Below are 14202 nucleotides of genomic sequence, written 5' to 3'. Positions count from 1 at the left end.
CCCTAGACTGGCTGGAAATTGGTTCAATGCTAAATGTAAACCACTGGACACCTCCCAGCTAGAACTCAACCAAATCCTCAACAATCATGCAGTAGTTTTCCAACAAGAATTGGGAAAAATCAAAGGTGTTCAAGCCAAACTTCAATTAAAATACAGAACCAAAATTCTTCAAAGCCAGAACAGTCCCATTTGCTATGAAAGGAAAAATTGAGGCTGAATTAAACAGACTAAAACAAGAAGGCACATTAGAACCAACACAATACAGCGATTGGGCAGCGCCCATCGCATCCAGTCGAAAAGCAAACGGTGAAATTCGAATTTGCAGCGATTACAAAATCACCATAAATCCATCTTTCAAAATACCCGAATACCCAATGCCCAAGGCAGAAGAATTGTTCCAAGCACTAAATGGAGGGCAAAAGTTCACAAAACTAGATTTGTCACAAGCATATCAACAGATAGAATTGGACAAAAAATCAAGAGAATATGTGACAATCAATACCCATCTGGGACTATTCACCTATACGCGGGCCTTACGGAATTCCAGCAACACCTGCAATTTTTCAAGCAACAATGGACAAATTACTACATGGACTCTACGGTGGGCGTTACCAAGATGACATCATCATCACTGGCCGAAACGACAGTGAACACTTACAAAACCTTGAAAAGGTTTTAACCAGACTACAACAGGCTAATATACAATTATGAAAAGACAAAGGTATCTTCATGCGCCCCTCAGTAATAACATACCTTAGGTTTACAATCGACAACGAGGGGGTACGAATGAATCCAGCAGGAACAAAAGCCGTTCGCAAGGCCTGATACCCAACCAACAAATCAGAATTACAGTCCTTCCTAGGACTTGTTAATCACTACCAAAAACATATCTCTAATATGTCTACACTATGCAGCCCACTGAACCAATGACTCAAGATAGATGAAACATGGTATTAGAACACAGAAACTAAAAACATAAAGGATCAACTAAAGGAAATACTAACGTCAACAAATAAGGTGTTGATCTACTACAACCCTAATAAAGAAGTTACACTAGCCATGGACAGTTCACCAGTGGGAAGTGGAACTAGGAGCGGTACTATCCCAAATCACAGAAAAAGGTGAGCAACCAGTAGCGTATGCTTCGCAAACATTAACCACAAGTGAACACAATTACGCCCACCTAGAAAAAGAAGGATTGGCAATAATTTTTGGTGTAAAAAAATTCCACCAATATCTTTACAGAAAAAAATTCACCCTGATCAGACAACAAGTCTTTTAGTTTAATCCTGGGGCCACACAAAGGTATACCAGTATTAGCTGCGGCCAGAATTCAAAGATGGGCCATGCCACTTGTGGCGTATAACTATGATATAAAACATAAACCAGGAACATTCAACAGCCATGCAGATGCCTTATCTTGCATGCAGCAACCCGACACAGAACAACGAGAAGAAATAATTAAATGGGCAGCAGCCATCAACCAAGAACATCTTGAACAACTGCCCATTACAGCCTAGATGATCACAAAGGAAACCCGAAAAGAGGCAACATTAAGCAAGATCCTATACTTCACCCTTAATGTGTGGCCTGGATCTGAAGTCATTCCACACACGCTGCCATGAACTATCAGTCGATGAAGGATGTTTACTATGGGGTACCCGTACAATTATTCCAACCAAATGGCAAACTACCATGTTGTCAGAACTATACTGCAACCATCCGGGAATGGTACGATTGAAAGCAGTGAAAGCACACTCCAAATGGCCAGTAGTTTCACAGCTAAAAAATACCAAAGCAGATCCCACAATTGACTCGTCGTCAAGCCATCTTTGCCACTTACAGATGCCTCAATTTACATCAGAACATTTTTTTAAATTTATGCGTGACAACAATATGAGACATATTTTGTCTGCACCCTATCACCCAAGTACTAATGGAGAAGCAGAACGTTTTGTACAAATATTCAAAAAAGCAATGAAAACTTCTAAATGCCTCCTGGACACACAAAATCACAGATTTCCTATTGGGGTACAGAAACACAATGCATTCTACCACAAAACGCACTCCAGCAGAATTAATGTTTGGCCGCAACCTGCGGACTAGTCTCTCCACAGTTCATCCAGATCTGGGTCTCTGATTGCAAAGAGCGTCATCGCCACAGACCTCACCTAGAACATTGGAAGTGGGCGAGAGTGTTCTGGTACAAGATTATAGACAATATAAAGACCCATGGGTGGTAGGAGTAATCTTACAAAAACTGAGCCCCTGCTCATACTCTTCTTGTGGGGGACAGATTGTGGAAATGACCCATCAACCAATTATGAGCATTGACTGACACTAAGGCCCATGAACTGCCTCATGAACTGGAGGAGGTGGAATCAGACCTGCCATGACCTGCTCCGAACATCCCACCCTCAGACCGCGTGAGGGGAGGCCAGAGATAGTCGCGGAGTCGAGCAGTCCAGTGAGGAGTCCAGTAACTGAGACACACAGCCAGCAAAAGTGGGCAGTCGCCGCTCAAGGTCAGCTAAGGCGGGCAGTCACTGCCGACTCGACCGCAGACCCAACTATCTACAGGTCTCGAGCAAAGACTGGCACAGCAAACCACGCCGAGGCGGTCCAAAAAAGAAAGAAGACCACCTGAACACTTTAAGGACTATGTGCCCCGATTATTATTAAACACTTTCCCTTTTATAATTATAATTACTCATGAGATGTATTCTAATTCTCACTTGTAGTCCTGGGGCCGATGTAATCTTATTAGTTCGAAGGGGCCCAGTCAGCATTTACTGCACGGTGGGGAGGAATGGGACAAAATAGGGAGTGTGTTGGGTACAAGCCTGCCCCCTGCTGGACATCATGATGCCCACATCATGATGTCACCCTTCCATATGTATAATTCTGTGTGTCAGTAGCCAGGTTGGTCTAATAAAAGTAAAGGATGAGAAACCATCACGTCTCTGAGTCTTAACTGTGTGAGTGCATACACAACAGAAATAAATTATTTAAGATCTGAGGTTACCGATATGGATGAAAAATACAAACAATTATCAACAAATATGTTGCAAGTACAAGAACAACAGGATGAGGAATATCAGAATATTATAAAGGTTTATCGAAAGGTTAAATATGTAAAGGAGAAGCTGAAAATTTTTAGGTTTTTCTGAAGTTAAAGAAGAAATTGTTGAGAGGAAGATAAATTCAGAAAAAAATGATAAGATGGGAAACAACATTAAGATTGTTGGCTTGGATGAAGGAGAAGAAAAGCATGACATGATTCAGTTTCTCCAAGGATGGATACCTAAGGTTCTGGGGATAAATCAATTTGAGGGTCCAACTAAAATTGAAAAAGCACATAGAGACCTCAGACCACGACCGCAATCAAACGAGAAACCTCACTCTATAGTAATTAAGTGTTCAAAATATCAAGACAAGGAAAAGATGTTAGCTTTAGCAGCAAAGAAGTAAAAATAAAGAAAAGTCCACTTGAATATCATGGTTCGAAGGTTTTCTTTTATCCAGATATTACTGCACATCTGTTGGCTAAGAGGGATACAAGTTTACATTATCTTATCCAGCAATAATGAAGACTGTATGAACGGATGGCAAAAATAATTTTTTTTATGGATTACAAACAGGTATCAGAATTTGAGGAAACTGCCTTCTAATAGGCCAAGTAAATGAGAAGGAATTATTTGGAATGAGACAAAGGACTAGTAAATTAGAGACTCTGTTCTGAGAGGTGAAGGGTGCTGGAGTTATTAGCTGCTGTTCATGGGCTCATTTGTGGCAACGAGCCACATCCCGCATGATAGAGGGGGTGATGCTATCTTTAGCTCCAATAAAGGGAGAGGGGAAGTTCTAAGAAAAAAAAGGAAGAATATTTTCTAGAATGTACTTTTTATTGATGATTGAGGGCCCAAAGCCAAGTTTACATAAATCTAGAGTGACATGGGAGTCAGATTTAGACGTAACAATTAATGAACAACTCTGGTCAGATCTATGTCGGAGAAGTGTATTGGTTACTATCAAGGCCAGGTATAGATTGGTCCACTATAATTTTCTCTGTCAACTGTACCTCACCCCACAGAGATCACAGCAACATAAACCTGAATTATCAAAGATGTGTTTTAAGTGTGGTTCTGTTTTATATTCTACTTGACTTTGCATAAAGGGGAGGCCCTTTTGATATATCCTCTGTGATACCCTAAGATCACAGCGTCACCTTCGCAATAGACTCAGTGCTTTGACTTCTGGGGAACTTTACCATGGATGGTAGATCATTAACTAATTCTCAAATTAAATTCACAGAAGTTGCCTTGTGTGTGGCCAGGAAGTGCATAGCAGTGACATGGAAGTCTGACTCCCATCTACACATGGATAGGTGATCCAGAGATGAATAGCTGAATCCCACTGAAAAAGGTCACATACAATTTCAGGAAGGGATACAACACCTTCCTAAAAAACTGCCAGCCTTATTTAGACCATATGGGTACCACATTGGCACCAATATAGGGTTATGATCGATACTGGCTAGCCAGAAGACCTCGGTAAAGATTTTAACACTGTGGTATTATCGTGTCTCCACATGTTTTACTGTACACACTGACAATGGGATGCTTATTTTGTGTTTCTTTTTCTTTGTTCTTTCTCTGTTTATTAGGACATATAGAGGCCAGGGGGTGGAGGGATGGGATCTCTTGATGTTTTACATTTGGTATGATTGTTAATTTTTAAATACATTAAAATGATAAAAAAATATTACAAAACCCTCAAAAATAAATAAATAAATGTCCACTCGGTGGCTGAGAGAACAAATATTTTCCAGACTGCTGAAAAAAATTAAATTTGTTGTAGGTTCCTGAAAGAATAAATGTACCGTCGGTCGCTGAAAGAATCAAATGTGTCATCAGCTGCACCAGGCGCGCTTGAACCAATGTCATTTCACTGACAGCATTTCAGTCAGTGGTGAGGGCGTCATTGAATTCCACCGCCCACCAATAAGTGGAGCAGAGGCCAGCCTCCTGTTGATGTGGGGAAACTTGCTGAAATCATCGTCAGGAGCAAAAGACACCGGTGTGAAAGCACAGGTTAGCCTAGATTTGATGAAAGCAAAACAAGCCTCCCTCCCGACAGAAGTTATTGATGAATTAACGAGAACTTTGATTAAAGAGTGCATGGCAACAAGACATTCCTGCAATCTGGAGCAAGACAATCTGCTGGAAGAACTCAGCAAGTCGAGAACTGAATCGAGCTGCACAGCATGGAAACAGGCCCTTCAGTTCAACTTGCCCATGCTGACTAAACTATCCCATCCACACTTGTCCCACCTGCCTGCATTTGGCCCTTATCCTTCTAAGCCCCTCTTATCCACGATGCAATAGTTCCTGCCTCAACCATCTCCTCTGACAGCCTGTTCAATACACCCACCATCCTGAGTAAAAAAGTTAGCTCTCAGGTACCTGTTAAATCTCTCCCATCTCACCTTTCTCTGGGCAAAAGGCTCTCTGCTTTCACTCGATTTATTCTTCTCAAGATTTTGTACACCTCAGTGAGTTCACCCCTCATCTTCCTATGCTCTGAGGACAGAAACCTGGGCAGCCAATATCTGGGTTAAATTTATTCCAGGGTGGGCAAGAAACAAATGGAGTTAAAGGGAGATTAGCTCGAGGCTGCAATCACATTGCATGTTTGTCTTCCCAATGTTTCCCAATTTTCCTGGAACTTGGGGGCTAGGAGTCGTTAATAGTTACTCACTGACTTTGTATCTAATGTCATCCTTTTGATATATTATTTAACCTGTATTTTACATTTCAGCAAGCAATTATTTGAGAAGTCTGGGCCTGCGATATCACTCAGGGACAGGCATCTGGGACTTCAGTGCTTGAGCATTGGCGGTGGTGCTTCAAGACCTGGATGGCATTCAGGCGGCTGCCTTTGTTTTCTGAAGGCTTGAAACAAACGTTCTCACGGCAGACTCAGTCCCCTGTTCCCCACTCCCTTTCATCACCAACTTCCCCATAGAATTGTGTCTAAACGGACTGAATACTGCTTGCAAAGGCAGTGGGCTCACATTTATCTGCACTTGTCAAGAAATTCCCCACATACAATGGTTGGGTCATTGAGCCAGTGCAGTCATTAAGGACCCTGTGTACAGTGCAAGTGGAAGGGACCCTGTGTACAGTGCAATCATTAAGGATCCTGTGTACAGTTCAGTTGTTAAGGATCCTGTGTACAGTTCAGTTGTTAAGGATCCTGTGTACAGTGCAGGTGCAAGGGACCCTGTGTACAGTCCAGTCATTATGGACTCTGTTTATAGAGCTGTCATTATGGACTCTGTGTACAGCACTGTCATTAAGGATCTTGTGTACAGTGCAGATGGAAGGGACCCTATGTTCAGTGCAGTCGTTAAAAGACCCTGCATACAGTGCAGATGGAAGGGATGCCATGTACTGTGCAGTCATTAAGGATCCTCTCCAAATGCAGTCGTTATGGACTCTGTGTACAACACAGTTGGAAAGGTAGATTTGTACGTACGTTGTAGCGAGGTGTGAGCCTCTTAATGTCATCAAGAGCCACATCGATCCCCATCACTCCGAGCATGAGCTGGTTCTGCAAAGGAAACAGAGCGGGTGAGTACCTGGAGTGGAGACTTCAAGGGTTCAGATTGCAGGAGCTTCTCCAAAGCCACAAGTCTGCTCAGGCCTTTGGTTCACATTCTGGATGGACAAGGTAGTGTGTGCAGCAACTCAAATCAACTGCCTCTAGATCAGGGGGCTACAAGGGCACGAGTGACCTTATTACATTCCCAAAAGAGAAGGGGCCTTGATATCTTGCTTCCCTCTCCTCCACTGTATGTGCCTCCTGTGTCCCCATAAAACTCATGGGAAGAGCCAGTGTCTAATTTTTTTTAAAATGTTATCTTTATGTATATATGTGATTATTATGTGCTGTGTATTGTGTGGGCACATGTGTGCACCAGAGAAACATTTTTTTTACTGGGCTGTACATGTAAAGTCAGATGATAGTAGAATTAAACCTGGCTGTGGTAGATTGGTTCTAGATTGGGAAGGGAATTAAAGATCATGGGGAGATGGCTGGAGAAAAGGGATTGTACAAGGTGTGAATCAGATGGTGGAATGGTGAGATGGTGGGGATTGAACAGGAGAATAAATCAGAATGGTGGGGTGACTGGATGGACAAAATGACCAATTCCCCTCTGATATATTGTGGTCCTGAGTTGATATTGAGGCAGTGTGCTGGTATCGAGGTAGAACATGGTGAGCTTCCGTCTGTTCTGCATTTAACCGCACTCTACCCTTGTCATGGATGGGGGTGGCAGGGTTATAGCGGACAGCACCAGAGCATTCCCCTGGCTGTGATGTCCAGAATATTGACCAGTTTCTATTCACTTTTACATGAGTCAGGTTCAAAGGGCATGGATGGAGTCCACTTCCCGTCCACAAATCCTGAAACTGTAGGACTGTGCCCAAGATGTGGGTGCCTGTGCCACGAGGAGCAGCAGACTCCGGAAACAGGGAGAACACCCCTGTTGAAAAGGAGAAGCATGGGAGATTACTCTACAGGGTGGTGACCACAGCAGCAGACCACCAAGGGGTTCCGAGGCTGAAGGACCCACACAGGCTGTGGGAGGTTGGAGAATCGTGGTCGAAGGACCTACACAGATTGTGGGCTGCTGGAGACTGGCTCATTGGAGCCAGGTATTGGTATCAGAAATGGCTTTCAAGAGGGTGCTAATGGCAAGAAAGGTTCCCAAAGGGCCTCAGGTGCTGAAGGATTCCTGATCATAATGGAGGTTTGGATCCGGAGTTCAGGTTGCTGATGGTTTGAACTGGAATGTTTGAGGCTGCGGGAGCACTGGAGGTGAATCCACAGACACTCGGTTTCTGAAGGGACTCGCTTCTCTTTCTCCTATTGTTAAAGATCCTCATGGAAACACTTTGTTTGCATTACAAGAAGCAAAAGTTGATGTATATTAGGTGACAATTAAAAGGAACTTAACCTTGAACAAATGGGGTGGGATTCCTGAACCACGGCCGTTGTGGGGAGGGTTTGCTCCCAGTGGTGTTGGACAAAGTGGGTGCAATACTTTCAGACCCAGGAGCAGAAGCCAGCAACTTCACCTTCTTGATGGGAAGGGTTAGTGTGTTGGGTGGGGGTCACTGTTGAACAAACCTTGGTGGGTGGCTGCAGGTGCCAATCAAGTGGGTTGCTCCATCTTCAAGTGCAGCTGGGAAATGGATGAGAGGGGCTTTGGGAAGCGGATAAAGGCTTGCATTGATTGTGCACTTCAGCAGGATTAAGGTCAGCCACTCTCAATTACATATCAATGGTTCCGTCATGGAGAGAGTAGAGGGCCCAAAGTTCCTTGGTTTGCATATAACAGGCAGTCTATCCTGGGGCCACAGCATCTCCTCATTAGTCAGGAAGGTAGAGCAATGCCTTACACTTCCTAAGGAGGTTGAGGAGGGCAAGGCCACATCTTGACAACATTTTACAGGAGCACATTTGACAGTATCCTGTCTGGCTGCATCATTGTGTGGTGTGGTAGCTGGAAAGCATCAGACCAGCTGTTCTGGCCACCACATTATAGGAAGGATGTGGAAGCTATGGAGAGGGTGCAGAGGAGATTTCCCAGGATGCTGCCTGTATAGGAAGATGGTGCAAGATGAGCAGATCTGGAACTTTTCTCTTTGGAGCAAAGAAAGATGAGAGGAGAATTAATAGAGATCTACAAGATTATGAGAGACATAGATAATGTGGACAGCCAGCATGTTTCCCAAGATGGGGATGGGGGGGGGTGGGAGGTGGAGGGGAGAAATAGCAAACACCAGAGGATATTTGTACAAAGTTAAGGAAGTTTAGAGGAGATATCAGGGTTGTTTTTTTTTTGCACAGAGAGTGGTGGGTGCCTGGAATCCCTTGCCAGGGATGGTGGTGGAGGTTGAAACATTAGGACCATTTAAGAAACTCTTAGACAGGCACATGGATAGAAGAAAAATAGAGGGTTACAAGGTAGGAAGGGTTCAGATTTTTTTTTTGTAGGAATATATAGGTCAACACAACAGTGAGGGGCAAAAGGCCTGTACTGTGCTGTATGTTCTAAATTAATGCAGAGGATAATCAAAATGGCCGAGAAGATTACTGGGGTCTCCCTTTCCTCTATTGATGACAGTCACAGGGAGCATTGCTTAAATAGGACTCAAAGAATTATTGAGAAACCTTTTCATCCAGCACACAGATTCTTTGACCCACTACCATCAGGAAGGAGGTACAGGTGCATTAAAGTCAGGACTATCAGGCTAGAAAATAGCTTCTTCCCGCAGTCTGTGAGATTGATGAGTAACTGAGTAAATTATCTCAAAATATTTATGTATTTATATTTTATTACATCTTCATGAATTTATAGGATTATTATATGAAGTGTATTGTGTGTATCTATGTACACACTGTGATCCAGTGAAACGCTGTTTCATCCTGCTGTGCATGTACAATCAGATGATAATAAACAATCTTGAACAAAGTGGACACATCCTGTTGAAGGGGAAACAAGATATACCGATATATGAACAGAGGGATCTTAGGGTCCGGACCCATGATCCTTCAAGGTTGCCAGACAGGTTGATAGGGTATGCTGGCCTTCAATTCTCAGGATATTGAGTTCAAGAGCCAGCTCTATAAAAACTCTGGTTCGACCACACTTGGAATATTGTGTTCAGTTCTGGTCACCTCATTAGAGGAAGGATATAAATGCTTTGGAGAGGGTGCAGAGGTGATTCATCAGGATGCTGGCTGGATTGAAGAACATGTCTTGTGAAGCAAGGTTAACTAGTTTTTCTCTTTGGAATGAAGAAGGAATGAGAGGTGACTTAATAAAGATTATGAGGAGCTTAGATAGGGAGGACAGCCAGCACCTTTCTTCTGGGGAAACAGTAGCAAATACCAAGGAATATCTGTTTAAGGTGAGTTTAGGGGAGATATCAGAGATAACTTTTTTTAAATACACAGATAGTGGGAGTGCCTGGAATACATTACTGGGATGGAGGTGGAGGCTGGTACAATAGGAAAATTCAGAAGACTCTTTGATAAGCACATGAATGTATGAAAAATAGATAACATAACATAACAATTACAGCACAGAAACAGGCCATTAGGCCCTTCTAGTCCGCACCAAACCAAACACCCCTTTCTAGTCCCACCTCCCTGCACAAATGGTTATGGGTTGTGAGGTAGGAAAGGATTAGATTTCATAGTGTTACCATAGTGACTATGATGTAATATGGCATAATATCCTCCCAGACTAACGATTTGCTCTTCATTCTACAAGATGTGAAGGAAGATTGAGCACGAGACATTTTTAGGCACTTTCAGGTGGCCAAATTCCCGCGCCGCCCACCCCAACCGCTGCAGCTCACCCCAACCACAAAAGCCCACGCCGGCCACTCCAACCACAAAAGCCCGCCCCACAGTGTGGAGACTGTTATTGGGCTGTTGGGAGAGTGGGGCAGCGGAATCAGTGTGGGGAACGTCCCAACGCTGATAGCTCGCGCTGGCTGTCCCATCTCTGGCAACCACCCATCCCAAACCTGGCAGCCCGAAGGGAGGGGCTGGGGTGTGCTCAGAGGCGCATCATGTGCAGCTGTCCCTTCAGGTGGCCAGTGCTGCGCTTTTAGCGCTGCCACCTGAACGACAATTCAAAGGGCCACTTCCTCTACTTCAGGCGCATTCTTAGTGGAGAATGCAACTGAAGAAGTTTTTTCTTTGAATTTGTATATCTCTTTAAATACCCTTTGTATCTCTTTAAATACCCTTTGTATCTTTATCATACAGTAAATGCTTTGTTATTCAATGTCATGAAAGTTTTAATGTGAAGCTATGCAAAATATTTACCATTTTATCAACGAATTAAAACTACATGAAGTAACAGCCACAGAGTTTGATTTGTTGGATAAAAGAGATCGAAATTTGGGATATCACAGCTCACGCTTTGGAAAATGCTACTTTTAAATTAGGATATATTAGAATAAGGAAAGTGTTGTCTATAGCCTGTACTGTGCTATGCAGTTCTATCAAACCAAAAGAAAAGGTAAGCTGTATTTTTCAAGCAAGCATTGTTGACAGCAGTTTCTCTGCCCATTGGAGAGGGCCTTATCCAAATGGAGAAGAGATGCCCTATGGAAACTGTAAAGGGGATTAAACAGAAACGTTTCCACAGTGCTCAGTTGTAAAACAAACAAGCAGACACTGAAGTAGGCAAGGCCAAACCACTACAAAAGGTAGATTTGGCCAAGATGTGGTCCCTCTCACCCCCCCACCCACCTCCCCACAATCACAACCTGGTGCATAATGGGTCACACATCCTGAGCATGTACCTGTTGGCCTTTGTCCACAGTAATGTTGAAAACCGGCATTGTCCCTGTGATCACCAACTGAAGGCTCTAGGAGAAGCAAATCAAACCCAGTCATGTCACAATTCACGGTGCAGATCATCACTCATTGTACTAGACACTAACCCCCATAAAGTGAAACACGAGAGTCTGATGTTTTACCTCCAAAAACATACCAGGTTGCGAGGTTAATCAGGTGTAATTGGGCACCACAGATTTCACGGGCCAGAAGGGCCTTCTACCTTATTGTATCGCTAACATTAAAATTAAAAAAAATATCCTGCCCCACCGATGAGCTGTTTATGTGCTAATGCATCTCAAAGGTGGAGTGAGCTATCCAATTGGTGGTAGCAGGCAGAGGAGAGTAGTGGAAGGTTGTTACTCAAAATGGAGGACCATTGTGGTTTGACATCCATATTAACGACCAGGATAAGAATGTACATGGATGTAATTACATAAACGTGCTGGAGAAACACAGCAGATCAGCAGCATCCACAGGAAATAAAGGGCCCAGGCTGGAAGCATTGGTTACCTTTTACTTCCTGTGGATGCTGTGTGATGTGGTGAGCCTCTCAAGCACGTTCCTGTACTGCACTCAACCCCAGCATCTGCAGACTTTCTCGTTCAACTCCATATACTTGAATGACATTGTCAAACGTGACAACGGGGCAGCGCGCTTTGCACAATGCTATTACAGTGCCAACAACCCACGTTCGAATCCGGCGCCGCCTGTATGTTCTCCCCGTGTTTTTGTGGGTTTCCCCAGATGCCCTAATTTCCTCCCACCATTCAAAACTTTATGGGATTTGTTAGGTTAATAAGGTGTAATTGGGCAGCACAGCTTTCATGGGTGGAAAAGGACTTCTACCATGCGGTCGCGTTAAAATTTTTAAAGTTACTCAACATATTTAATCAGTTTGCAGACCACACCATAATTGATGGCAATAGTGGACAGTGAAGAACATTATCCAGGTCTATGACAGCATCTTGATAAACTGGCAAAGTGGGCCAAGGGATAACAGGTGGAATTTAACTCAGAAAAGGTGCAAGGTACTGCATTTTGCAAAATCAAACCAAGGCAAGACTTACACAGTGAATGGCGGGACCCAGTGGAGTGTTGTGGATCAGGGAGACCAAGGGTTACCAAGGCAAATCAGTCCATGAAATCAGACACACAGGGTGGAGAAGTAAGGGTTTGTGACGCTTGGCTTCATTGGCCAGGGTGCAGGCGCTTGGACATCATTGTCACACCTGTACAAGGTGCTGGTGAAAACACACTTGCATTTCTGGTCAATCAGCTCGAGGGAGGAAGCCATTCAGCTGGCAAAGATTGGAACTGTACTGTGCCACGCTGTTCAAAGTACCTTGGAACGTAGGGTTGCACCGAGAATTCAATCTCCAGACACAGCCTTTTCAGAGGGGAAATCGCAGCTGGAAACTCAGCTCACTGGTCCAGCTGACTCAGCACAAACCAGAATGAGGCAAAGATCCCTTCAACGGCCTGCATGCTTTCCTTTCCAGAAATAAACTTTATTCACCATAAATTATTTCCAGAAGAAAACCATGTCTTTTCTCTCCTTTAGAGATAATATCCATCACAGTGCATAGTTATGTTCAGCACAAATGTGTCCTCTTGCACTTACTGCCCAGGGCCACTGGGGAGTACAATGCCCTTTTGCACTCAAAACGGTCAACCAGTTTACCTATCTCGGCTGCACCATTTCATCAGATGCAAGGATCGACAATGAGATAGACAACAGACTCGCCAAGGCAAATAGCGCCTTTGGAAAACTACACAAAAGAGTCTGGAAAAACAACCAACTGAAAAACCTCACAAAGATTAGCGTATACAGAGCCGTTGTCATACCCACACTCCTGTTCGGCTCCGAATCATGGGTCCTCTACCGACATCACCTACGGCTCCTAGAACGCTTCCACCAGCGTTGTCTCTGCTCCATCCTCAACATCCATTGGAGCGCTTTCATCCCTAACGTCGAAGTACTCGAGATGGCAGAGGTTGACAGCATCGAGTCCACGCTGCTGAAGATCCAGCTGCGCTGGGTGGGTCACGTCTCCAGAATGGAGGACCATCGCCTTCCCAAGATCGTGTTATATGGCGAGCTCTCCACTGGCCACCGTGACAGAGGTGCACCAAAGAAGAGGTACAAGGACTGCCTAAAGAAATCTCTTGGTGCCTGCCACATTGACCACCGCCAGTGGGCTGATATCGCCTCAAACCGTGCATCTTGGCGCCTCACAGTTTGGCGGGCAGCAACCTCCTTTGAAGAAGACCGCAGAGCCCACCTCACTGACAAAAGACAAAGGAGGAAAAACCCAACACCCAACCCCAACCAACAAATTTTCCCCTGCAGCCGCTGCAACCGTGTCTGCCTGTCCCGCATCGGACTTGTCAGCCACAAACGAGCCTGCAGCTGACGTGGACTTTTACCCCCTCCATAAATCTTCGTCTGCGAAGCCAAGCCAAAGAAGAAGAAAGGCATAATAGCAGGCATCTTTTTCCCTGGGGAGACAATAGCAAACACCTAACGTCTGTTTAAGGTCAGGAGAGGATTAGGGTTAGGTTCCAATATTGGGAGATCTCAGAAATAGGTAGGTGCCTGGAATGCATTGCCAGGAGTGGTGATGCAGGCTGGTACAATAGGAACATTTAAAAGATTCTTAGATAGGCACATGGGTGTAAAAATAATAGAGGGTTATGGGCATGAGAGAGGGAAAGCTTCAATTGTTCTATGCTGCTTTCAGGTAGAATCGCCTGGAGCAGGCTGCAAAT

The 14202-nt window shown here is 44.2% G+C and overlaps 1 protein-coding gene across 6 annotated transcripts in view; it reads right to left on the bottom strand.

The window, feature by feature from the left end:
* Positions 1-14202, bottom strand: part of LOC138763163 (voltage-dependent calcium channel subunit alpha-2/delta-2-like) — a 604584-nt gene that overhangs the window by 109277 nt on the left and 481105 nt on the right. For all 6 annotated transcript variants that reach the window (XR_011357359.1, XM_069936885.1, XM_069936886.1 and 3 more), the window contains 2 exons: positions 11397-11462; positions 6541-6615 (listed from right to left, as the gene is read on the bottom strand). Coding sequence is in view for 5 of the 6 variants with exons in the window: in XM_069936885.1 (XP_069792986.1) it covers positions 6541-6615; positions 11397-11462 (141 nt within the window). In the remaining variant the exon portion in view is untranslated. The remainder of the gene's footprint in view (positions 1-6540; positions 6616-11396; positions 11463-14202) is intronic.

The sequence above is a fragment of the Narcine bancroftii genome, chromosome 5, assembly GCF_036971445.1.
Source record: "Narcine bancroftii isolate sNarBan1 chromosome 5, sNarBan1.hap1, whole genome shotgun sequence".
In the NCBI taxonomy this organism is placed as follows: Eukaryota; Metazoa; Chordata; class Chondrichthyes; order Torpediniformes; family Narcinidae; genus Narcine; species Narcine bancroftii.
This window is presented reverse-complemented; position numbering and strand designations above follow the sequence as displayed.